Source organism: Notolabrus celidotus, chromosome 17 (assembly GCF_009762535.1).
Source record: "Notolabrus celidotus isolate fNotCel1 chromosome 17, fNotCel1.pri, whole genome shotgun sequence".
NCBI lineage: Eukaryota > Metazoa > Chordata > Actinopteri > Labriformes > Labridae > Notolabrus > Notolabrus celidotus.
In genome coordinates, this window is record NC_048288.1 from 9,876,113 (window position 1) to 9,901,808 (window position 25,696).

The window sequence follows — 25,696 nt, forward strand, 5'->3', positions numbered from 1 at the left end:
CACACACACACACACACACACACACACACACACACACACACTCAGTGAGCTTTACATCACTAAGAATGAAAAGAACAATAAAATCTCCGGATATGAAAAGCTCCTGAGGCGGAGATGTACGGCTAAAGTACAAGATGCTACCGCCGTGTGTGTGTGTGTGTGTGCGTGTGTGTGTGTGTGTGTGTGTGTGTGTGTGTGTATTACTGTGTGTGTGTATGCCCTTTAAGGATAGACATCTGAAGATAAAAGACACCATAAATCTCTCCTCTCTGAGAGTTTTGATTAAGTGTCTGGATGTGAAGCCGTAGGCAGAGTTCAATGTGTGCGTCTGTAAAAATTGAGGCACGCCAAGAAATAGTGAAATATGCAAAAACGTAATTCATTGCACACATACATTTAAAACTTTATTGTTCTTCATGATATATCTCTGATGGCTGAGGTGTGCTTGGCACTCTTGAAGTTTTTGCAAAAAGTTTTTAACTCAGTAATCAGTGGAAAACTCAGCAGCTGTCCTTTATTTTAGTAGACTGATTCTTTATTTGGGGTTTATGATGATTAAAAAATAATTTAACTTTCCATTAAATAATGACAGATTACTCAATAAATTGTTGGCACAGTCTCAACACCATCGTCATGGGATGCTTAAATGTAAGCACCTTCATCTTACCCTGAAAAGTTTCTAATTTGCATATCCACCCACTCACTATACATCATTATTACAATCATTATACGTTATCCCACTTATTACATGGCTACCAACTAAAGCTTTAAAGAAGTTGACACAAATATTGTTTCATAGTTGTATAGAAAGTGTTTTTTCTGTTATAGAATGTAAAATCGTTTTCTGTCCTGTAACTTTTAGAGTCTGATGATGTTTTAATTTAGTCAACTTGTCCTTTAACACTTCCAAAGACCAAACTGTGTTTAGTTTCGTGTGTGCTCCTATTTTTGATTTTGATGGATGTCTCGTTGACTCGACTCTTTTGTGTATTTTTACATATCTCACTTTCTGAGCGGTTTCGGTCCTCTTCTTCTTTTCTTTGCCGGTGACTGGTCGGACCTTTACCATGAATCTAAAGTTTTAAGCTGTCCCCATAAATTGAGGGTATCATTAGAAATATACTCCTTGTTGTTTAGCAAGGCTGTGGGACACCAACATTTTTGCCACAGTGTCAACAGACAGAGGTGAAATATGGTTTGTGGCAAGGTCTTTGACTCTGTTGTTGAGAATTAACCAACGTTGTTACAGGGTTTAACCCAATGTAGCCTGGTCTAGGAAAACCACATGGAGGTCATATTTTAATATTTGGGCTGTCTGCAACTGGTCCCACGTTATATTGAGGTGTTCCAAACATCCTGAAAAACCACCTGACTGCCTTCTGCACTGAGGTGGCAACAAAAGTGCTCCTCTGCAGGAACACAGTCTTTCAAGAGACTGATCTGATGGAACTGGTTGTTGGTTGAAGAGTTCTTCTACTTAGGAATCAGGATCCCTACTGTCCTTCGCCATGCCTTTGGTATGAGCCACTTTTCAATGACACAACCATTAGCTTCCAGAGGTGCTTCAGGGCACCAGAGGTGTTCTTATAGAGACTATACAGAATGCTGTTGGGCCCAGGGGCTGATGTTGATCTTGCCCACAGTACTCTGCTCTCAACTTCACTCCATGTGGGGGACCTTGTGTCCATCTGGTGTTCTGGTGGTTGGATTGGTGGCATGTCAGCTGGGATGGTATGGCACGTACCTATTATTGTCAGAAAAGGTGCTGGGTCAAGTTACCTTACAGGTACTTTAAGGGTCCTGGTTTTCTCCTTGTTGAGGGATCTCTGAAGAAGACTGTCCTGGTTTGCTCTCTCTTCTTGTGTTGTTTTCTCAGTCTCTCTGCTCTTCTCAGTGTGACCAGGTGCTGCTTGATGTCACCCTGCAATGCCTTGAGACCCATTTTTCCACACATTCTGTGGCCTTCTTCTACTGTTTCTTTGGGCTTCTTCTTTCTTTCAGGAGTCTTTCGGTCTCTTGCTGTCTCCTGGATTTGTGCTTGTTGTTCCCTTTGTGCCATTGGGTTCTTACTTCTATAGGTGTAGATGTTCTCTCCCATCTTCTCCAGTTTTTTTTTTTAACTTTCTGGCATTTTTTTAGTCTTTCTTTCATTCATTAATCTTCCTTAAAGTATTCCTTTGAGTATTTAGAGGTTCTTGACTCCGGTGAGGCTGTGTACCTCACTGAGTTTGGTCAAAGTTGACAAAACTTTTTGTCTCTGCCCGTTAAACAAAACATTTGTCTCAAAATTTAGCAAAGTACTTAAACTAAATGTATAAACTAGATATTAATGTAGTATGAGGCCGTCCACAAACCCAGTTCCAGCTCAACGCTGAAATAAAACCTGTGTATCAATGGACAGACCAAGGCTCGCTGTGTCTCTCATCTGCCGGTCTTTATGCTAAACTAACAGTGTTAGCTTTTTTAGCATACAGAAATTATGCTGTAATTAACAACTTAATTTGTTATCATTGAGAACACATTAGAATATATTTTCCTCTGGAGGTGGTGAATCTGTGTTACTTCTTATAAGTCATCTGATTTTATAAGACATGAATGGTCAGAAACTTCAAACAGGAATAAAATGCAGAATAATGAATCAGCTTAAATACCTCTGGATGACAAAATAAAGTGTTATAATATTCAGCAGAAACAGTTGCACATTTGGTCAGATTTACCTCGGATTAATAAAAATGTTCACAAAAGAAATGAAACGCCACATTTCTAAAGACAGCTTATGTTTTTAATTCCAGGAATTCAAACATTTGGAGTTTTTTCAAAAGAAAATGATGTGTGTACTTTTTGTCCTGGGACAAATTTGATGTAAATCATGTGCATGAAGCTTCAGGTCAAAGGTCATAAAAAAACATCATTTAGTTCTCTATGGAGACATTTTCCCATGAGCTGCTTCTAAGAGGTTTTTATTTCATGTAGTAGGACAGGGAAGAAAGCTGCATGAAGAAGAAGAAACTGAGGAAAAAATCTCTGTCATTGGACGGCTCTGACATGTGCTCTGCAGCAGCTCACATGGGTTTATTTTTAGGCCACTGTACTGTTGACTCTACCTCCCATCATGCTTCATTGAATCCTTTATCCTGATGCTGTGATGGTTTTACATGAAGAAGAAGAAGAAGAAGCCTTACAGGATGTTGCTGGGCTGGTATGGAAACACCTGTAGGTTAAATGTCTGTGTTTGGTAATGGGGTGAACCATGACTGAGGGTGCTTATGCAGCGACCAGCAGCTGACTGCTCCTGTCGCTGCACATGAACCCTGAAGCTCCCACTGAGCTGAGCCTATCAGTTTGTCAATAAGGGTCTAGACTTCTTTTGGGGGTCGTCTTGACACATAAATCAAAACCTCTATGTGCACTGACACAGTTATTTTTGACTGTTATTATTCCTATGTTCTACACGGGCCATCAGCTGTTGACTGCAAAACGAATGGAACAAATCTCACAGTCCGCATTGGGCTTGAAACTTTATTCTTGAACGTTAATTCCTGAAGGTTGGGGTCAGGGTTAGGGTTGCCATTTGCTGTGTCTCAGTTCAGGAGCTAGTCTTTCTGAGGATCCAGCCTTTAAAGGACCCACCCTGAAAGCCTGCACATAATGCTCATGCTCAATTGAGACAGTCTAGTCTACTGAGGGTTTCCTGTTATGCGTCACCAGCTATTCCTGCCCTCAAACCAGCGCTACATAGCACCGCCCCGTCACCTAGCAATGGGTAGCTAGCTGGGTAATTAGCTAACACAAGCTAGCATCACATAACTTTTATTGATTTATTTTTGAGTTTTGTTTTTGGGCAGTTGTGCCTTCATTGATAGGACAGAGAGTAGAGAGTGAGGGAAGGCAGGGTGGGGAGTCGAACCAGTGATGAGGACTACAGCCTCAGTATATGACCAACCAGCGCCCCTGGTGTCGTGCAATTAAATCACTACTACGAAAATGTTAATGATAATTTGAACTTAAAAGGATTCTGCCTCTTTTTAACATTTGAAACCAAATACTTATTAACAGTGCATTACTTGGTCGTTTCAGAGAGTCCGCCCATCTCATTCATACCAGACACAAAGAATCATGGGATATTTTAAGAGCATCCTTTGCGGCCCGGGAAGAGTAGGCCACACTTGTCCACTGCATCTGAGGGTCCCTTTGAAATGGGACATCCTTTGACGTGTTATTGTGATACTATTAGTCTTCAGGTGCAGCCTCAGAAGGATGTAAGCCCTGAACTGGGCCACAGCATAATCTTTGGAAAGCCTGATCTCCTGTCCACACAGCAAACTTACCTTTTCAGGTCCAAAGAAAGAAACATTGAACCCAGGACATTGATGTGCTTACCCATAAGCTTTGATTGGCTATCTGCTCAGTGATAGGCAGAACTTGCTGCAGGGGGTTTTTGAGATGCAGATTTTGGAAAAGTATCTTCTTCTTTTGAGCTGTCCAAGAAGTAAGCATGAGTGATTTGTTTGTCACCTTTCTGTCGGCTCAGTGTTAACACCGGAGTGTAACAGCTGTATGAGAGCTTAAGGTTTCTGGTAATGGGTTGCATTTCTGTTGAGTATTTGTCAGTGAATTCACTTAGATATGTTAAGACTGAGAGGAAATGGGGAAATGACTCTTGGTACACAAATATGTTTTCAGGAGAGACTTCCTTTACACATTGGTCAATGTGACACTGTGAAAAAACAGCACTCATGCAGGTTTATGTCACACGATGTGAAACTGGTCAGATTAAACTCTTGAAATCAAGATTTCAGTTTTTCTGGATGTAAAGGTATTTACAGTATTCTGGATTCAAGCTCCAGTTTGTGTTGCAAGAAATATGCAAGTACAGACTCGTTGTCCACCTCCATCATCCATCTGCACCTCCATCACGTGCAGCAAAACAAACTTTGACCAAAGCTGTGAGGGTAAAGCACGCGCAAGGTTATTTTTAAACTCACCGACATGTTTTTTAACTCAGCACCGTGATCACCTGAATCATTTCATGTCTAAATCTGATTGGTTGGTTTTGAAGGCCTGTCCAGTGCAGCAACACATGATGTACTAGACATCAGAAGCTCTCAGTGAGCTTCAGCTCAGGTGCCCCTGTGAGGCTTTTCTGTTTGAGACCTTTGAAGCTCCAAAAGTGTGTGCTCTAGTCCACACATTCAAACGTGTATCACACCTGTCATACACGGCTTCTCATTTTTATCATGTGTGGTTTTATGGAACAGCTGCAAACACCTTTGTCTTTGGATGTGGTCTGACAACACGTCAAACAAACTAACTGTTTTTGAGGAGTCACCTTTATCAGGCTCTGGTCCCTGGCTCTGAACTGGCCTTTGGTGGATGTGAAACCATGAAGCACTCTGGTGATAAATATGAGTAAAGTGAGCAGTGTGAGAATTAAATAAATCCATTCAAAAACCACACAGTTTAGACAAGTCATACACTTTGATGGATACCCTATTCACAAAACAAAGATTGCTTCCTAAATCTAACCTGGTGTCAAGGTCAGGTGGAGGTGACTTTGGTCGGGACATTTTGTTCATGATTCTGGTGAGATAATGCAACACGATCCGGCATGTCCAGTTTGGCTTTCAAAATCAAGTGTTTCACAGGCTGCAATTTTACTTTATTTTTAAAACATTTTTTGGCTTTATGATAGGACAGCTGAAGAGAGACAGGATATGTGGGGAGAAGGGAGCGGGGGGAAGACATGCAGGACATGGCCACGGCCGGGAGTCGAGCCAGCGACCTCTGCGACAAGGACTATAGCCTCTGAATGTGGGGCGCTTAGACCGCTAGGCCACCAGCGCCCCCAGGCTGCAAATTTCAATGATAATCGTATTAATGTCTGTTTAGATGACTTCCTGTTGAGGCTGTTTACCTTTCGAAGTAATAGCACGCTTGGGCGCTTGGGTATCCTTGTTATGCTAACACAGCTGATGATGTTTGAACTCTGGCAACTGCTCTCTTTGCATCAACGATCAGAGCAGCAGCTAAACCGAAGTGAATGAAAGAGAATCAAACTAATCTCGACCTGTGAAGAAGTCACTTTAAGGCCAATATGAAAACATTTCTGATGATTCTTCATTCAGTCAAAACAATCAGTGATCTAATGAACTAAGAGAGAGAGAGAGAGAGAGAGAGAGAGAGAGAGAGAGAGAGAGAGAGAGAGAGAGAGAGAGAGAGAGAGAGAGAGAGATAAAGAGTCTATTCTGTCCTGCTTCTGTAGATGTGAGGGTAAAAGTGTGCTCTTTACTACAAAAAGCAGAAGTGTGTGTGTGTGCGTGTGTGTGTTTGTGTGTGTGTGTGCGTGTGTTTGTGTTTGTGTTTGTGTGTGTGTGTGTGTGTGTGTGTGTGTGTGTGTGTGTGTGTGTGTGTGTGAGATTCAATCTGGTTTTGTCACTCTGAGGAAGTGACACAGCTGCTAAGGTCAGCAGGATACAGAGAAGGAAGGAGAGAGCGGGTCGTTGTCATGGTGCCCAGCGAAACAATGGAGTGGGGTCGTAGAGGAGACGCCATCACACGGTTTAGACCCTTGGAAGAAAAAACACCTCATACACTACACACTCACACACTCAGACACACTCACTAATGAACAATACACCCTTCAGGAAAGGGACACACTGGATAAAGTCACACCTGACTCACCCTGCGCTCTCCCTCCGTCTACCTCCGAGTCTTTGTGGGTGAAACGCACAAATCACGCCACACTGACACACACCTCTCACACTCTGCTCTGCTTCTCTCTCTCCGTCACGTTCATAACAACATTTATAATCATCTACATGACAATCTGTGTGGGGCTCCATAGTGAGGCTCGGGGGTGACAGGGGTTAGCGCTGAAGGGAAGCGGTGCATGCTGGGATTGCGGCCTGCTGGGAGAGTGGCATTCTGGGAGGCGGTGTCCTGCGGGCAGGGCCTCTGGGGGATGCAGTATGGTTAATAGGCCTTTCATGGCCGGCCCACAAAGCCTTTTGTCCCGAGCTAATTCATCCAGCCCTGCGTGGAGAGATGGAGAGGGGGGAGGGGCAGCGTGGAGGGGTTTTTGGGGTTCCCATTTTTCTTCCCTCTCTCTCTTTCTACTCTGCTGGGTGGCGCTAGTGTGAGGGTCCCACATACAAACAGAGCCCCTGGCCGGCAGCAACAACACCAAAACATTGGCAGAGATGTGCTGGCAAACTGGAGCACAACACTGGAAACAACCACGATTAATGAGTTCTTGAACGTATCTTCAAGCTGGAAAACTTCTGTTTAAGCAGTCTGTCAGGTGTATTTGTTTATTATTGTCTTCCTCAATTAACTGAAATAAAATCCAAATCCAATGAGTGTGGTCACACATTCACCTGAACAAGAGCAACAGGTGTCTTTAAAGCCACAGCTTGTGGGATGCTGTAACCCCTCAGGTACATCATGGTGGGAGTTCCTGTTTTCAGAGGTGAAGACTCGGCTCACTTCCCTCCAACAGACCCCTGCTATCAGCCCTGTGATCTGAGAACAGTCAGTTATTAATGAAGTGGACAGGACCGGCTCCACACCTTACAGAGAGTGCTGATTGAAGAGAAGAATTCCTCAGGAGCACATGAGGGGGGGGGGGGGTGATCACTGTGGTATGAGAGTGTGTGTGTTAAAGTGTGTTAAAGTGTGTGTGCTGCACAGTCCTGACTGGGCCCGTCCAGTTCACAACAACACAGCACATCACATCACAGCACAGCACTGCACAGCTGCACTGGAGGGCCTGCAGGCTTCAATGGACGGGGGTCAATACAAACTCTGTGGGGACTAACGCATACCAAATCAGGGGGAACAGAGCAGGAGGAGGGGGAGGGGGCGCACTTCTCTCCTCCGGGACACCGTAGTTTTTAAGAAACAAAGTCTGTAAGAGTTGTTTTCTCCTCTCACACACCTGCCTTTGCTTTTTAAAAAGTAGAATAGCTCCAAGTTTACACACAAAATCTGAAAAGTCCTTCTGTGCCGTGAGTTTGGATCTGTAGTGTGGAGAAAAAGCGGTGCAGTACCCAGCTCTGGGATTTTGGGAGCCAGTCCCTATTGTTCAGATCCCTCCTCCTGCTTGGGAAGTGGGAGGACCCGAAAAGGCGTCGCAAAAGGGAGAATTGTTTGAGAGCTCAGTCATCCAAAAACGGCCTTTCAATGTGAGAACTTGGGGAGCCGAAGAAAATGTCGGAGGCATCGCAGTAAATTACTAAAGCAGCGAGGCTTTAGAGGGAAAGAGAGTGAAATCTGGTATTTTCGGGAGCTTAAACTCAACGCAGAAAGGAGACGAAGAGAGGCTCGGTGTGTTTAAACGAGGTGTGAGCACCAGATACTGAAGTTTGGTGAGTTTGATCCCTTCATGCGGTCCATGTTTTTACTAACGTTTCATATCATCGCTTCTTACATCTTTTAGATACACGGAGCTCTTTCTGAGGCTGTTTGGTGTCTGTTAACATCTTCACTAACTCAAATGTAACTTTGTTGCAGAGAAAGTTACACATAAGTTAGTAGATAACGCGTAAATTGTGGTTACTTTGCTCAGATAGCCACATTTGTTTAGTTGTCTTCTTTGTATTTCTGCGCATAAACCTCCAAACAAACTCCCTAAATCCCTCATCTGTGTTAATTGTGTTTTGTTGTGTCTTCTGTTTTCTGTTTTTGAGGCACTTTCACTAAGAAACGTTAACTTTGTTTCGCGTCGTAGCCTGTTGTTGATTGGATGAGCGCAGCGCTGCGTCCATATTTTCCAAACCTTTCCTAAGTTTTCTTCCTCTATCTGCAGACTGTTACATCTTAATTCGTGTATTTTAACATAGATAAGTCATGTGAGGGACTTCGTGGGGTTTTCATGCTCTGTTTTTGGACATAGTTGTGTTTTTTATGAGAGAATAGGTCTGCGTCTTTTTAGGCCGCAGCCTATAGTCGCTGCTATAGGGTAACAGAAAACAGACATGGAGAGCTGTGCCAGATTTACCGTATTATCACCAGGGAGAGCAAAGGGACAGTGGATAGCACAGGAGAGCAACAATTAATGACACTATCACCAGAAAAGCATCATGATTTTTTTTATTTTAAGGATCTTTACCCTCTGGTTAATACAGAAGAGTGCCTGTTTTATTTATTGTTGGTATAGAGAGAACCACAACAACCCTACCTGAGAGCATTTCTGTAGTCCCTCTCCCCCCCACACCAAAGTCTGGTGTAAAAATAACCTAATTAAAGCCTCCCATAAAGTGACAGCTGCTCAGTGCAGCCAGGAATGCAGCATCAGGAGCCTCTCTGCAGATATCAACCTTTTCTCTCATTCAGTTCTGATTTTAATGAGAAAATGTTTGTCTTAATCCCCGTGTTGCTAATGAGCTGTTGGTCCGGGGGTGTCACTCACTGATCAGGGGGACAGAGGACCAGAGGAGGGGGTAACAGAGACACGAAGGAGTTCCTGCAAGAACAGCCGCAGGGGCTCAAGTTTCCAACCCCAGGTGTCGTTTTTGTTGTTTGGATTACATTCTGCCTCCGCTGCCTCGCATGGAGGAACCAGTGACAGACATGGCATCAGACAAGAGGGCCCGATTGTTCCCTCCTGAATCAATGTCACTTGGATTAAAAGTCGAAACGAATGGCCTGGCCTCCTCCAATTAGGCGCACAGCTTATAAGGGAATTAATTGGTCTCAGTAAGAAGGAACCTCTTGTTGTTTGCTCGTAGGGTTTGTTGTTGTTGTTGATCATCTCTGGCAGGCGGCTCCATCAAAGTTGGACTAATTGATTCCAGTCTGATTATCTGCTTGTTTCTCACACTGTTCAGCCCCTTTGATTACTGGTTCAGGCCTTGGATTGGAGACACCATGATGGGAAGATGTGATTGATCTTTGGTGCATGACGCTCATATCACAGAATAATCCAGTGTTAGGCAGCAACAGCAGCTCTGGTCATCTACTGTAAATCAAACCCCCACACTAGGGAAGGTATGATGAAGAATACAGCAAGCTTAGATTATTACTGCATACCACTGTATCACATCTCTGTGTTTTTAATTCTGTGACACTAAACGCTGTCTGTGGTCTTAACAATCTATGTTAACAGAAACGTATGTAGGTTTCCTTCAGATCAGAGATAAAACAACACACCAGATAGAAACTGTTTCAGTCATCTTCTCCAGTTTAGAAATTTTCTGCTCAGTTTGCCTTCTTCATCAAAACGATCCGATTTGTGATTTTTTTGGACTCCCTCTTGGACCAGATAAGTACATTTCAGGATGTCATGCTTGAGTCTTAGTGACATACAGCCAGGAGCCTTATTTTAGAAGTATTAATAGTTCCAGGTCAGTAAAGTGGCTTAAATCTATTACTGAATACCACAGGCACACTGTGAGTTTCTTTACGAGCATAATGTCATGTTTTTTTTATTCAGGATGTTTCAGTGAAGGGAACTCTTCCCGGCTGCAGCCTCAAACCAAAACAACTTGGAAGAAGAGAAAGTTTGCCTTTAAGGTGTCCATAAAAATCAAAATATGTGCACACAGGAAGCGTGTTTTATCGTCTTTGGTTACAGGGCCTGAATCCTGTCAGAATTTAGGGGCCACATATTTCAGTCGTGCTCTTACAGCTGGATTTTTTTACAGTGAAGCTGGAACTTAAAATCACATGTGATTGATCTTGGTTACCCGCCAAACAGACGTGTAGCGAGGACAAAAGGCTGCCAGTTTTCCACTATTTGCCTGCAAGCAAAGGATAGTTTCCTTCCAGAGTGCAGGGGCTGACTTTTCATGTGCGTTAATAGCTTTTAAAGAAAAGTTGCCGTGTGGATTTAGGTTTGAGGCCAGCTGCAGAAAGCTTTCTCACCCATATTTTACAGCCAGATTGAGCTGTGGTGTCAGATATGAATGGAGGGATGCAGGCCTGCAGTGTTTTCACATCTGGATGTAAAGCAGAGTCTTAAGTTGGAGATTGGTTTAAAGATACAGTAAGGAGATCACAAACATCCGTCAGTGCCATGAGGACTGCTGTAACAGCTCCATTTAGTGTTTTTGCGTCCCCGAGTTTTGACTGCGGCGCTCAAAAAGCAGCATTGTTATTGTAAAGGGTGTAACATTGGCGTTAATCGACAAAGGAGGAAAAAAGCTCCTTCCTGAGGGCACGCTTTCATCTCTGACAGCAGTACGCTCATGCAGTCATAACAGCCTGCAGGCACATCTGAGGGCCTTTCTGCACACATGTGTGTTTGAGTGATCGCTCCTGTCCAAGCTCGATTATCTCTTTGCACTGGAATGTGTTGCTTGTCACCTGTGCAGTCATTTACAGATTACAGCATTAGAGAGAAAGAAGTAGTTTGAACTTAATAACTTTTTTACCAACTCCAAAATTCGACAAATAAGCCCGCTTCATTTTCCCGGACATTATTAGCTCGCTGACATACAGCGCATTAGTCCTCCACGCTGACAGATTGGAGATCGGGGCTCAGGCCTTGTGCCCCTGGGAGGGTTCTGTGTCCGGCCAGACATCGGATAAGCAGAGAGGGACACCTGGAGCGGCAGGTGGCCGGGGTCCAGGCCCCTCCCCTGGGGCTGCATACCTCTGTCCTCCTTATCCTCCCTGTCAGCCAGGACGAGAGGGAGAGAGAAGGAGAGAGAGGAGGAATGTGAGAGGGGGAAAGTGAAGGAGAAAGTTGTGACAGAGCGCTGGAGAGGCTGATTAAACAGGCCGCCATCAAAAAGAGTGAGAGTGAGATCATCAAGGAAAGTATGAAGGAAAAAGGATTTAAGGGAAGGAAGGACAGAGAAGGGAGGAGTTGTGCTCCACTTTTTCTCTGCAGAACACCTTTCCTTGGTTCAAAGCGTATTTGCATGCCTGTCCAGATGATATCAGTTTCATTGACACAATCAGTCATTCATTTGTTGTCTTAAAGCCTAATTGAGATTATCCAAAGCCCTTAAACTGGCTGAGCAGATTGTTCCACTACTTAAAGTAAAAGTTAAGAAGCCCTTGATTGGATAATGAAGTTACCCCGGCCACACTCTCAAACACACACACTCTCTCTGTCTTACATGCAAACACAAACACACACATTGTCAGGCCAGTGTGAGAGCTGTTAAGATCATTGATCAACTCCAGACTCGGGTAAGAAAGCAGTAAGTGTGTGTGTGTAGACAAACAAGCCCTGTGTGTGCAAAGCAGATATTTGGACAAAGATTAGGGGCTGTTATTACGAGCCAAGAGCAACCCAGACGCTCTAATGGATCATTCACACACAGGCGCAGATTGCTCTCTGACTGGAGCTGCATTAAAGTCACTCTCCTTAAAGCTGCTCTCATTTGACTTGGCTTTTGTCGGCTGCTCAAGGCCTACAGGCGCACTAGACCTCCTTTTACGTGCTGCATTAATGACAGAGTGATGCATTCTAGTTTTGAGCGTGTGCGAACGAAACAATAAAAGCCCCAGAAAGACAAAAACGTAAAGGAATCTGGCTCATGTTCCCGGGCTTTAACCAATAATCAGATTGAAAGTGTTGCCCCAGAGAGCAGAAAGTCATCATTGAAGAATGTCAAACTGGCAGGAGAAGACATGATACAACAGAATAAATCACGGGCTCCAGATTAGTTCGTTATTGGGCCCCTGAGGTTATCACAGCTGGAATTTTCCATTGACAGCCCTCTTCTGTACTCTGTCCAAATCGAGTGTGAGTCTGTGTGTGTGTGCAAAGTTTTATTCTATATTTCAGAGTCTTCCCGCCCTGAGGTTAACGCACATCTGAGGCTGTGAGTGACGGGACACATGGCAGCTCGTCTCGCACACAGATCCGCTCCTGACACCGTCTTTGAAACAAGCCTCCTCCAGCTGTTTCTCCTCTTAAGACCAGCAGCTTTCACTTTAAAACCCTGGAGCAAGCAGTCTGAGGCGGTTGCACCATCTCGTACACCCTTCACGCCCTCCTTTTTCACTTTAATTTCCTGCCTCTTCTCCATTTTCTAACTCCTCTTCATATCTGTTTTTCCCATAACTGCCTCCTTCACTGCCTCTCTCCATTCCCTCATCTCTCTTTCCGCTCTCCTCTCTGCCTTATCTCAGTTTCCTAATGCGCCTTCGTATCTGTTTTTCATATAATATTTCACTCTCTCTGCTTTTCTCGTCCTTCCTTCGTCTCCCACTGAGACTTCTAGAGCCAGTCTCTCTCTCTCTCTCTCCCTCTCTTTTTTCCCTCTCCTGGTTCCTGCTGAATAATGGGGAGAAATTGCTCTTGATTTATAATTGGTTCCATTCACTCTAATGCATGAGCTGCCAAAAGAGTTTGGGGGCCCCTTTTACCCCTCCTCCCTTCCTCCTCTCTCTCTCCCTCCTCCTCCCTTCGATGCAGGAACACACAGGGAGAGCAGGCTGCGTGTATGTGCAGCTATGAAAGTCTATATTAGCGTGCACTGATGCAGCGGCGTGGATGCAGTTTGTTTCTCGGCCACAGATAAAGTGGTAGTCAGTTATTTTTTGCGTGTTGGAAAAACTTCCTGAGGTCTGCATATTTCTGAGCCTCTGTGAGTACACTCTTACCATGTAATCGCAGTCTGTGTGATTGCTTGCTTATGTGTCATCGTGTGTGTGTGTGTGTGTGTGTGTGTGTGTGTGTGTGTGTGTGTGTGTGTGTGTGTGTGTGTGTGTGTGTGTGTGTGTGTGTGTGTGTGTGTGTGTGTGTGTGTGTGTGTGTGTGTGTGTGTGTGTGTGTGTGTGGAGAGGACAGGCAGGGAAAGAATAGTTGTGGCTGGATGAAATATGTAACTCTGTGTGTGTGTTTCTGATGAGTACTGTGAAGCTGCATATTAGTGAGTTTTCCCAGTACTGTATTGATAAGTAGTGAATGTGTGTGTGTGAGCGTGTGTGTGTGGAAGCTAACTATGGTATATAATCAAACTAGCTCTCCCCTTCTATCACTCCCTCTTCATCTTTAATCTTTCGTTCTTTCCAAAACTCTTTTCTTTCTGTACATGTCTTTCCACTCGTCTTATTCTCCTCTCATCCTTCCTGTCATATATCCATCACTGGCCCTCATCCTCCCATCCCACCACCATGACCTGTCTATCATCGACTCTTCCCTTCTTTTCTTTCCTTCATCCATCCATGTGTCTTTTATCTCTTCGCCTCTCTTTCCCTTGTATCACACATTGCTTCTCTCCTTTTTTCCCTCTTTTACTCTTACTCCATCTATTGTCTTTGCTTTTTCTTCTATCCATCTCCTTCCTCGAAACATCCATCTTTTGCTTCTGTTTTATTTTCTATCCATCCATCTGCCTCACAATCCCTTCCTCATTCAACTTTGTGCAATCACTTCTTTCCCTTTATCATCTTTCCTTCTTTCTCTCTCTCCCTCCCATCACCTGTCATTGTCCCTCTCTCCATACAGTGTTTCCATCCTTCCATCACTCATCCATCTTGCCCTTCCTTTCTTCCCCACTTCTGTATTCTTTCTCTCACTCTCTCTTTGTCCCTCCATCCATCCACCTTTCATCCTTTCCTTTTTTACTTATCCAGACTACGTTGCTTCTCTCCATCTTTTCCTCTATCTGCTTCTCCTTTCATGTCATCCATCTCTTTATCTTTTTCTTTCCTTCTACCATTCATCTCTCCCTTCCTTCTTCACTCCAACCATTCATCTTTTTATTGTTCCATCCATCTTTCCATCATCCATTATTCTACAATTGTTTCTTTTATCATCTATCCATCCTTTCATCCCAGAAAATTTCCTTCCTTCTTCTTCTACAAATATCCAACACCCATTCTTAATTCCTTTACTTTTATCCTTTCTTCCTTCTTCTTTCTACACCTCTTATCTCTGCATTTCCCTTCTTTCTTATCTTTCCAACATCTCCATTATCCACATATTTTTCTTTCTTTTTCTACCTTTCCACCCTTCTCTTCTCTTCTCTTCTTTTCTCTGATGCTGTCTCGATCACTCGTGGTCCATCCATCCTTCAGTCCTGATGATTCGCTCCTGTTCCCATGGCCTTGGTGTGCATGCTGGCATCCCTCACCCGGCAGAGGAATGTGTGTGTGTGTGTGTGCTCAGGCTCAGTAATTAGCTCTCCGTGGTTAATTCGGCTTCGTTATCTAAATTATGCAAATGCTTCGGTGCCTAATTGATTAGAACGCCCCCCGCTCTGCTAGCCGGCCCGTCCACATCACTCTCGTTAATCCTCGAGATGTTCTGTAGCTCGTTAGTGTTGGTGAGGGGGGTTAGGACGGGCATATAGCTCGTTAATACCTTCTGAAGCGTGTGCATATGTGTGTGTGTGTTATGAGGACGAAGGGGGGGATTTGTGAACCTCGTTAGGGATGCTAAGATGCTTTTGATGTGTAATGTTATGGCATGAGAACGAGTGATGTCTGGAGTGGAGGATTGGAGGATTTGGACTGGCCCCCTCTCCACCTGTTGGGCCCGGGTCTCATGCCAAGATAAGACTCCAGAAGGTTCTCTTGTCTCCGGGAAAGCCTCGAAGCGCTGAAGAGATGGATGGGAAAAGGTTTAAGATTTCTTCCCTTGCCAAGTTTCTTCTTGTGTGAAGAACAAGAGAAGAACAGAAATCCCCTCCTCCGTCTGTTTTATCAACGATGCTTTGAAATAGAGATCGGCCTGTCCTGCAGCATCAGATCATAACATGATGAGCCTACATGGTATCACAGCATGTGGGGACATGTGACTAAAATAACTTATCAGTCTGGTAACTACAATAGTTAAAGCTCCTGTGAGGAACTTTCAATATGTGTCGATTGTGGCGCCCCCTGTGGACAGAGCAGAACCTGCTACAAATACACTTCAGTATCATGTTTTTGTTTTCATGTTAATCCTTGTATATAAAATGTTTAAAAGAAAGCAGTTTGTGCAGCATGCAGTGAATGACTATGACCCGCAGCTACCCTTAATCAGTGGTTTCAGACTCAAATAAAACCCACGTAGAAGAAGTCAATCTTTTTGGTAATATTCTGATGTGTTTTTATTACTCATACAGAGACATGAGCATTCATTTCAGTCTGCTTTATAACCAGGTACAGACCCCTCACAGGAGCATTAATTTCAGGTGTTTGTGAACTCAGAGACAACAGCAACAGGTCTGGCTGTGTGTGCTGCAGGATTTAAAGTGACAGAACTGACAGGGAAACGGTTCTGGTGTTGTTAGACTGATGATGAACCAGAAATTAGTTGAGTGAAAAATTATGAATGAGCAGATCTGATGGCTGTAGCTCTGAAATGAAAACTGTGTAGTTTGAATAGAGTTGAAATGTTTTTTGGGGGTTTGACAGTCGAGTTATTGCAGCCGTGGATCAAACATTGTGGACGTTTAAGAAGCTGAAAGTCCACAGCTTTTATGTGTTGTGATGGTTTCTGTGTTCCTGGAGAATGCAGTCAGGTGTTCAGGTTTCTGTCCCGTCCGTGAGTCTAAAACCTTGTGTTGTTGCAGTGGTGTCACTCTCCAGTGTGATGGTCTGTTGGTAAACTTTGAGTGTGGTTGGTTTGTTAAACAGACCCTCTTCATCCTCTGGCACTCCATCCACACAGACCCGGGCCAAACTGAGCGACCGTCTAACAGATTGAGGGAGTGAGGTGAAAATATGTTGGGACATTGAGCGGCTCTCTCTCACACACACACACACCCTCTTATTGACGAGGCCCTGCTCTCTCTCCTCTCGCCCGCCCGTCAGTTGACATCCTCTCTATTAATTTGAGGAGCCGTTCTGCTTTCTCAGTCAGCCTCTCCACCCCCCTCTGCCTCTTAAACCCCCTTCAGCCATCACACATCCATCCATAAAGCCCCCCCCCTTCCTCTCCCCCCTTCAAAACTCTTGGTCATGGAGCCCCCCCTCTCTCTTTGGTCATTGAGCAGGGCCCATCAGCTCTTCCCTGGGCCCTTCAGAGTAACGTCTCCCCTTTCTCCAGGGGTCCGCGGGGTCTTTGTCCGTGCGCCGGCTCACTGCTTTACAATGACTCTCCACTCTATTAAGGTGCGTTCTGCCTGTTAGCGTCGCCAGGGGCAACCGGCCTCCCGCATGGCAGCTATGCAGCATGGCATTGTGGGCCCAAGGCCCGAGCGGGGGCAGTTGAACCCCCGGCACTCCTCACACTTGACACCACATGTGTTTATCTAAAGGGGGGGCTTTGTGGTGTTTGGAGAACCTCGAGGGAAGAAGGAGGAGGAGGGGGGGCAGAGAGACGTAAAACTAGGGGAGGAGGGAGGAGGTGATAAATATTCAACAGCTCAGCTCCTCAGAAGGAGTTACTACCCTGCCACCCCTCCACCACCTCCACCCTCACCCCTCCTCCCGTGTGTCCTCTTCATGCCAGAAAGCAGATGGAATGTGAGCGCTCGGGGAGGAGGCTCCAGTCGGGTTTTATCCAATTAGCAGGGTTGTCAAAATGAATTTATCCACGGAGGCAGGGGGACAATGGGACTGGCAGTGGCTCCGGGAGAACAGGGGCCCCGGTGTCTTTACTTAGCACGCTCACAATGAACTTCTGTCAAGTGACTCTCACACACAACGACATATAAGGCACTCGCATACCTACACTCATGATGCATGCCTGCACACCGCTGCTGCAAGCTGGAACGCTTTACTGGTCCAGCCCCCCCCCCCCCAGTCCTCGGCATGATACACACCAAACATGGACACACACACCTGCAGTCGGAGCGGTTTTCAAGTACTGTGAGTTTGTTCCAAGTCAAGTCGCTGGTTATTCAAGACAAGTCAAGTCTTAAGTCTTTGAAGCCAAGTCCAAGTCTTGTCAGTAATCTACAGATCGCATACTGAACCGCACGGACTCATTTATAATGCTTTGATATCAGCTAACACGAGGCCAGGGGTAACTTTGATTAACAACTTAATCTTTTTTTTTTTTTTTTTTTAAAGTTATATTTTTGGCCTTTTGCCTTTATTTGAGAGGACAGCTGAAGAGAGACAGGAAATGTGGGGAGTAGAGAGTGGGGGACGACATGCAGGAAATGGTTGACCGGCCGGGAATCGAACCGGCAACCCCTGCGACGAGGACTGTAGCCTCTGTATGTGGGGCGCTTAGACCGCTAGGCCACCAGCGCCCCAACAACTTAATCTTAAGACAAAATAAAATCACTGCACTCTATTTCATGCGTCTAATCCACAGTTTAGATATACCCATATGTTGCAGAGGCTTATTTGACACATGAACCAAAAGTTCTAAAACTGTTTCCTGTACCTTGAACCATTTTAGGCACGTTCAATTTATATAAAGTATTTTTTCCAATGTTCAAATGTTGAATCAGCTGAACAAAGCAAGAACGTGAGCTTGGTTTCTATTGTTGTGTTGATCTCACTCCATAGTGTATGCCGTGGGTTCGCGTAATTTTGTACCTACGCAGGGGCCTACGCAGATAGGCTGATGTGCACCCCCTTCGAAGTGTAACTGTGCATAGAAACGATACAGACCGCAGTTCAGACATTTATAACATTTACTGTATCACTGTACATCGGCTGTACATGACGTTACATCCCCTCCAGCTCCAATTGCAAAGGCAGTCGCCATTATTTCCTGAGCACACACAAGCAGATAATGTAGCAGGGGCAGAAACTGGTGTTTAGGCGGAGTATTGCACAGCAACATGGACCCTCCAATGCAGAAGTATGTAGTGCTCATGATGGCATAGATACAACAATAAGTCAACAAAGTATTAACCAGACGTAAGACTACAAAGTAAAGTCTGAGGAAGAAAAAACTTCCTGATATGTTATTTTAAATTTTACAGCATTTAACAGGTAAAGAGATGAAAAAAGTTATGATTCATAACCATTAATTTAAAGCTCAACAAAGTTACAAAGTGCTGAATGATTTGAAAAAGAAAGGAAAGTTATGAAATGAAGAACAACAGGAATAATAAAGCAAACTGAAAGAAGTCAAAACTAAACATAAACATCAGACTGATTAAAGAAAGACTTCTGAAGAGGAGTTTAAAGTCGGTCTTGTTTCACAGTAGTCTGTCGTCAGCACCTCGTCATGATCACAAAAACAGCTTCAATTTAGTGTAATCGTATCTCTGAGCACTTCACTGAAACATGTTTGAATCAGCGCTGTGCCACGCAGCATTGTTCCTGACTGAAACCAAACAGTCCTCGGCTCACAGTAACACACACATGCTTGATTTAGGGGAGCTGTCTGTGCGCTCTGCTCTGCTTTTTATCAGTCTCGCTGATGCGTAGGAGGCTCTTCTCCCTCTCTCTGTCTGCGTCTTCTCCGGGATGGATGGAAAAAGTTGGATGTGGATGTCAGGCCAACTTTTCATCTTGAGGCGGGGTATCTGCTAAGCAAACACAGGGCCCAGCTGACTAATGAATCAGACGGACAGACAGGACGGGCTGAGAGGAGGGGGCCTGTTTTTTAGGGAGTGATGATGTACGAGGGGCTGCCTCTTACTGCTGTTATAACAAAGCTCTGTCTCTCCTCCTGTCTCGCTCTCTAACCTGTTAGAGGTGTTCACTGGCGACGTTGTGTCCTGCTGTGTGTCCTGTTGGCAGTCAGGCGGGTGTGGTTTACGGTTAGAGACCCTAACAGCTGGAACATGTTCTTGATACAGATGTGTGTGTCTCTTATGGGCAGCTGTCTCGGGTTGTGTCCGTACAGCAACCAGCCTCAGAAGCCACAGACCTTCAGCTCTACTTGCTGCTGGATCCACAGAAGCTCGCTGTTTGTTTACGGAGTGAGCCCACCGCTAATGAGCCTCTCTGAGGGTCACAGGAGTAAACACAGTGGGGACAACTCTTAACATCACACACGGATGGAGTTTACAGAGTTATAAAGATGTTACACTTAAAACAATATACATCACAAAAAGGACCTCTGCCTTTTGTTCTGTTGCTGGAGGTTAAAAGGTTACTGGCAGCTCTCTAGCTTTGGCTAACACGGTTGTTTCAAGCAATATTTTTCTTCAATGTTCATGTTTGCATCTTATGCTAAAGCAGTTAAACCTTCAAATCACATAACTGGATGTAAAAAGCTTGCTTATATTGATCATGACACTTGTCAACATGTTAGCAAATCCACTCAGCAATACAAAAATGTTAGCATTTTAAGCTAGTTTTGGTAGTTTTAGCGATACGACTGATTAATTAACAACTCTTTCTGGCTAGCTTCAGCTGCTACAGATAATGTGTTATTTTCACACTGTTTTAAATAACTCAACTCTACTTCAACAACCAACCAGCAGACAGGCTTACTAAGCAGCTAGCTCGTAAATATGGAGGAGTATTCTGCAGCTAGTTAGCAACATAATCCCCTAGCTAGCGAGCAAGACAAGACCAGTGAAAACTAGGGTTGCAAAGGGGTTGAAAGATTCCGTTAAATTTCCATGGGAAGTTAAGCTGGGGAATTTTGGAAATATTCCAAATTGGAAATTATGGCAATTAACTGGGAATTTATTGGGAAGGTATCATATCCAAGCATAAATATTTGTTTTGTTATAAGCAGACATCCATCCAAAATAATACAATTAATACAGATTTAGTTGTAAGCAGAACTTTATCAAGTGTTAAATATTTTATTGAACAATCAATTTTTTCATTGAAGACCAAAATATGAATGTTGAGTTAAATATTACTCATCCCCCCGACCCAACCCATTCAAAAATTAACAAAAATGCAATCCCAAAAAAGTCCCACTCAACATGCAAATAATAAGTGCATGTAGGGGGCGTGGTCTCAATAGCCCTGCAGTAAGCAGTGTGCTATGTGCATGTGATTGAGGAATAGTATAGATATTCAACTGTTCTTGCATGAAATATTGTTGTTTTAGTCAGGATTATGCTAAAATATTTTTCCCCAACTTTATTTAAGTTCCTTATTAAGAGCCAACCTTCAGTTTAGTAAATTCCTGGTTTATTCCTGTTAATTCACAAGGAAAGTTTCCAACATTGAAAATTCTGGAATTTTGTAACCCTAGTGAAAACATAATGTTTATACTGATTTCTAGTGTACAGTAAAGCCAGCTATAGCTTTAATGAATGAGTCCTGTAAAGGGAAGATGCTAGCACAATATTTATTATCTTGTGGGAATACGAAAACAACTTACAACGAAGAGTTTTCCCTTATTGAAAAGAGTGAATACAGACAAAGAACTGCAAAGAAAGAGGAATGAAGGCAGTCACTGACACTGCTAGCTTGAATAACAAGATGATAACTTGTGCCCACAAGATGATGAGCCCAAGTGTGCAAGATAATACCTCGATCCACAAACAGTGACCTTGTTTCCTTGTGATCCTATTTGGACATGATATGGTTATCTTGTGCACACAGGATTATAAGGTGCATTAGTCATCATATTGGACACTGGAAGCTCAGTAGAGCCGGTGTGTTGATAAAAGTTTAGGGGTTGCTGTAAATGGTTGTTCACATCGTGAGAATGAATCTGACACAGTTTACACACACTCATGAAATTAAAGCGTACGAGTGTGTCCGTGTGTGACGCTCGGCGTACTTTACAGTGTTTTTCCATCAGCCTGCTGCTTTGCTCATTTTCACTAAACGTGCCAGGCAGCTAAACATTTTCCTCGCTGCCATTAGAAGATGAAGGTGCTCCGCGAGAGTTTCCATTCTGGTCCGGCTCTGGCCTCTTATGGGTGTGTGTTATGCGAGCAGGCCCTAGTCTCAGAGTGTCATTAATCATCCTCTGCCAAAATAAGAGCAGGACAAATATGTCTGAGAAAGTTGTGCACTCCTACTTTGACTCTGTGGATGCAGGACAGTTTGAGTATGTGCATGTTCAGCAACATGCATGTATCAGAGAGCGAGTGGGAGAAGTAGAGATTCAGTTCTGCAGGACCACCCTCCTCATCCTGACAGGAAGTTGTTAGTTTAACCTGACAGGAAAGAATTTGGGAAACTTGGCAGCAGGCGACAAGGGAGAGAGAAAAGCTCCCCTCTCTGCATTAACTGTTAATAGACTGACCATTACCGTCCTCGTCTCCATTTTCCTCCCAATCCATCCTACCTCCATCTCACGCACACTCCCTCCTCGCTCTCATATATATTTCCCCCCTCGTCCCTCCTCCCCGTCCGGCCTCTCATTAGTTGTTCTTTGTCCCCACTCCTGAATGCACCCTGTGTATTTCCCCCTTCCCCCTCCTTCCTCCTCCTCCTGGACCCTCTACCTGTATCGGTTACACCTGAGCGGGAAGGTGGAGGGGTCGGGTTACGGCCCGCAGAATGAGGGCGCCCCTTTGATGAACACACTCTGGATGGGTGCGGGTGCAGGCGGAGGAGATGGGGTCAGCGGTGAGATGGGGGCTGACAGAAAAGAAAGGCTTTATTTGTGTCTGGAGTTTCTGCTGCTGAGGGTGCTGCAGAGTGCAGAGTCCCGCTAACGTCTGCCTGTGTATGACGTTTGTGTGTGTGTGCGTGCGTGTGCGCGTGTGTGCGCGTGTGTGCGCGTGTGTGCGTGTGTGTGTGTGTGTATGGATCAGGACTGATTGTTTGGAGGGATGATGTCGTCGTGTTTTGGAGGCTTTGTTTTCTGCGCTCTTCTGTGGGTGTGTGTTTGTTTCAGTCAGAAGAAAGTGGTTTCTTCTGTTTGTTTAGAGAGAGAGAAGTCTGTTAATCAACCGCTGACCTTTTTCTTCTTCTTTGTGTGTTTCAGGGGGCAGTGTATGGAAGATGTCTGGAAAGAGAGACTGGACTCCGTGGATGAAAAAGAGAAGAGCTCCAGTGTTGTGCGCTCTGGGTGCAGTACTACTCTGCTGCCTGCAGAGCGGCGCCTCCATCACCAGTGAGTACAAACTATGATATCAGAAAAACAAAATCTTCAGATCAAAACTTTCCACTTCAGTCTCTAAACGTAGACGGACTTCTTCTGTCCCGACTTTATAAATGACCTTACTCTAGTTTTCCAAACACCTGGTGCAGGAGAAGTCGTGCCAGGGACTAAATATTCTGGCTTAGTCACAGGTGGGAGGTGTTTTTACGTGTCTGGCAGCAGCAACAGAAGTTTATTTGAAATGAAGGGGTTGGTAGTTTGCATGAGCCTCACATGCCAAGTTTGAAAAACTGAAAAAGAAAAGAAGTATTGTATGAAAAGCTGCAACAAAAAGCTCTTTAACCTTAACCATTAAAAAAGAGAGAATGACGATCATTTCTTTCAAAAGATAAAACAAAGTGTCAGAAATCAGATTCAGATTAATGATGTTATGTTTTTGACTGACTGACTGCTTCTCTTCTTCAGATGAGGGGCCAGTGTTCACTGAGGAGCCTATGTCCGTGGTGCAGAAGCTGGGCGGCAGCGTAAGTCTCCGCTGCAGTGTCCTACCCGCGCTCGCCAACATCAGCTGGCGTCTTAACGGTCAGGAGTTCTCGGACGGAGATTTTGGCATAGTGCTGGGACCTAACAGCCTGTTCATCCCAGCGCTGTCCAACCTGACTCTGGGCAGGTACCAGTGTGTGGCCAGCACCGGAGCAGGAGCCCTGGCCAGTGTCCCGGCTAATGTTACTGCTGCTAGTGAGTACAAACGCACACAAACTGAGACGAACAAACACAAACATTCACTCTTTGGTTTGTCATGATTCATCCTTTGACTTTATTATCTTCTGGACATTAGCTCTGGTGAGGAGTCTTGGCTGGTCATGATTCATCCTGCAAATATTAATGAGCCTCTTTATGACTTAAAAAAGTGAAAGAGTCCCTTCACAAGAAGAGTTCGTATTTCTATGTAGTTATCTGTAGTGTCTGAAACCACTGGCAGTGAGAAGCTGCCCAGATAATGTACCAAACAGAATCAGCTTTTTCCACAGGGGGCGCCATAATCAATGCCAACCATAATTCCTCCCAGGGGCTTAACTCTAGTGCAGGGTCGTTTAAAATGACAGTAAAGTAAAATAAGAGTTATACAACAGATCATCAAACATGAGTGAAACATTAAGTGTTAAAGGCAAAGAAACGATGATGATGGTGGTTGTAGTGAAAGTTGTCATAATGAGAGAACACAAAAAACTCTACCGCTGATGAATGTGATGATTAAAACTGATAATACAGGGACGTGAGGGTAGAAGTGACGGTGCACTTGGTTTAATTTGATAGAAAGTAATGATGCACATGGCCCCTGAAACAACAACTCACTGACCTGTCCAAAGATGGAGGAAAAGCTGACTGAAGCTCATATGTGTCTGAAACAGAAACTATGAATAAGTGGAGTTGAGGTCATATCCTTCCACCTGGTGTCTACAACGCACCTACCTGTCAGTCAAATCAGCCATGCTCTTAATTATAGCTAATCATGAATAACAGTGGTTTCAGTGAACAACAGATAAGTTTTCTCTGTAGTGAAGTAAAGAGCTGAAAGTGATGGAGATGAAAGTGTTGATTGTACCAAGCAGTCAACATTTTCACTCTGCTTTTAAACAAGGCCTCCCAGTGGACAGTCTGGGAACTAAAGGCTGTTTCCTTCAGCTTTGCATTTTAGCCAGTAACAGAGCCAGGCTAGTGGTGTCAGTATAAGTGGCTGATAGCAGTACGGTTGTTGGTTCTGGTGCAACAAACCTTCCAGTTTAGCCAAACAGTGAAGGGGCAGCTTTGTTAGCGTAAACCCTTGATTAATTTCATGAGGTGAATTTTACTTTCCACTTCTTCAGGTGGTACTTGAACACAGTTGAAACAGATATGAGTTAGAAAGTACCCGTCAGCAGCCGCCGGTCTGCGGTGTCATCTTGATCTAATGCAGCTAAAGTGAATTATTCTCACTGCTGGTGTTTGTGGCGGCCCGAGCGTGTGGGGTTATATTTGATATGCATCGTGGGACCGAGAGGGGGCCTGAAGCTGTGTAATCTGAGTCAGAGGAATGGAGGGGACTCAGGGGCCGGGGGCCGGTCAGAGCTGAGGGGAGAGGGGACCAGCCAGGCTGGGGGCCCCCTGCTTCCACTGGACCCTCTGCTCCCCACAACACCGCATTCCTCGCCACGGGGCCCGACAGCCAGGCTCGACAGAAATTATGGCCCCGTAATTGGTTAAAGGACTGGGGGGAGATAAGGATGCTGTGTGTGTGTGTGTGTGTGTGTGTGTGTGTGTGTGTGTGTGTGTGTGTGTGTGTGTGTGTGTTTGTGTGTGTGTTTGTGTGTGTGTGTGTGTGTGTGTGTGTGTGTGTGTGTGTGTGTGTGTGTGTGTGTGTGTGTGTGTGTGTGTGTGTGTGTGTGTGTGTGTGTGCACGTGCGCGTGGGTCTGTCTGTGCGTCTGTGCGTGTGTCTGTGCGTGTGTATGTTTGTGTAGGCTGTATGGCAGTGAGTAGGCTGCCGTAGCTTAAGAAACTGAAGGTGTTTTTAGGCGCGTTGAGACAAGATGAGACGTGATGTCACATTCTCTGTCTCCCCTGCATAACCTTACACACACTTTCACACGTTTCTCTCCCTCTGCTTGCTTCCCTCCTCACCCTGTCACTCTCTCTCCTCCTCAATCCTCTCATTATCTCTCACTCTCCCGTCTTCTCCTCCAGGTGTTGTGTTTTTCCTCTGTGTTTTCGTACAAAGGGAGTCCAAAGTTATTGATGGTTCCAGTGGTGGTTGTTGAAATAACCACATATGGAGGCAGACTTTTTCACCCCCCCCCCCCCAAAAAACGTCTCTAATTTAATAACGGTCTCTCTTTCTCGGCCACCCCCAGACTGCCTAAGGAATTGCTCCACAGGGAGTGTGTACGTGC

The 25,696-nt window shown here is 44.7% G+C and overlaps 1 protein-coding gene across 1 annotated transcript in view; it reads left to right on the forward strand.

Annotated features, from left to right (window-relative positions):
* The first annotated feature begins 8,160 nt into the window (after positions 1 to 8,160).
* The window catches only part of boc (BOC cell adhesion associated, oncogene regulated), a 28,954-nt gene continuing 11,418 nt past the window's right edge, over positions 8,161 to 25,696 (forward strand). The window contains exons 1-3 of the mRNA XM_034706317.1: positions 8,161 to 8,366; positions 22,652 to 22,780; positions 23,234 to 23,506. Of these exons, the coding sequence (XP_034562208.1) occupies positions 22,669 to 22,780; positions 23,234 to 23,506 (385 nt within the window). The 5' untranslated portion in view covers positions 8,161 to 8,366; positions 22,652 to 22,668. The remainder of the gene's footprint in view (positions 8,367 to 22,651; positions 22,781 to 23,233; positions 23,507 to 25,696) is intronic.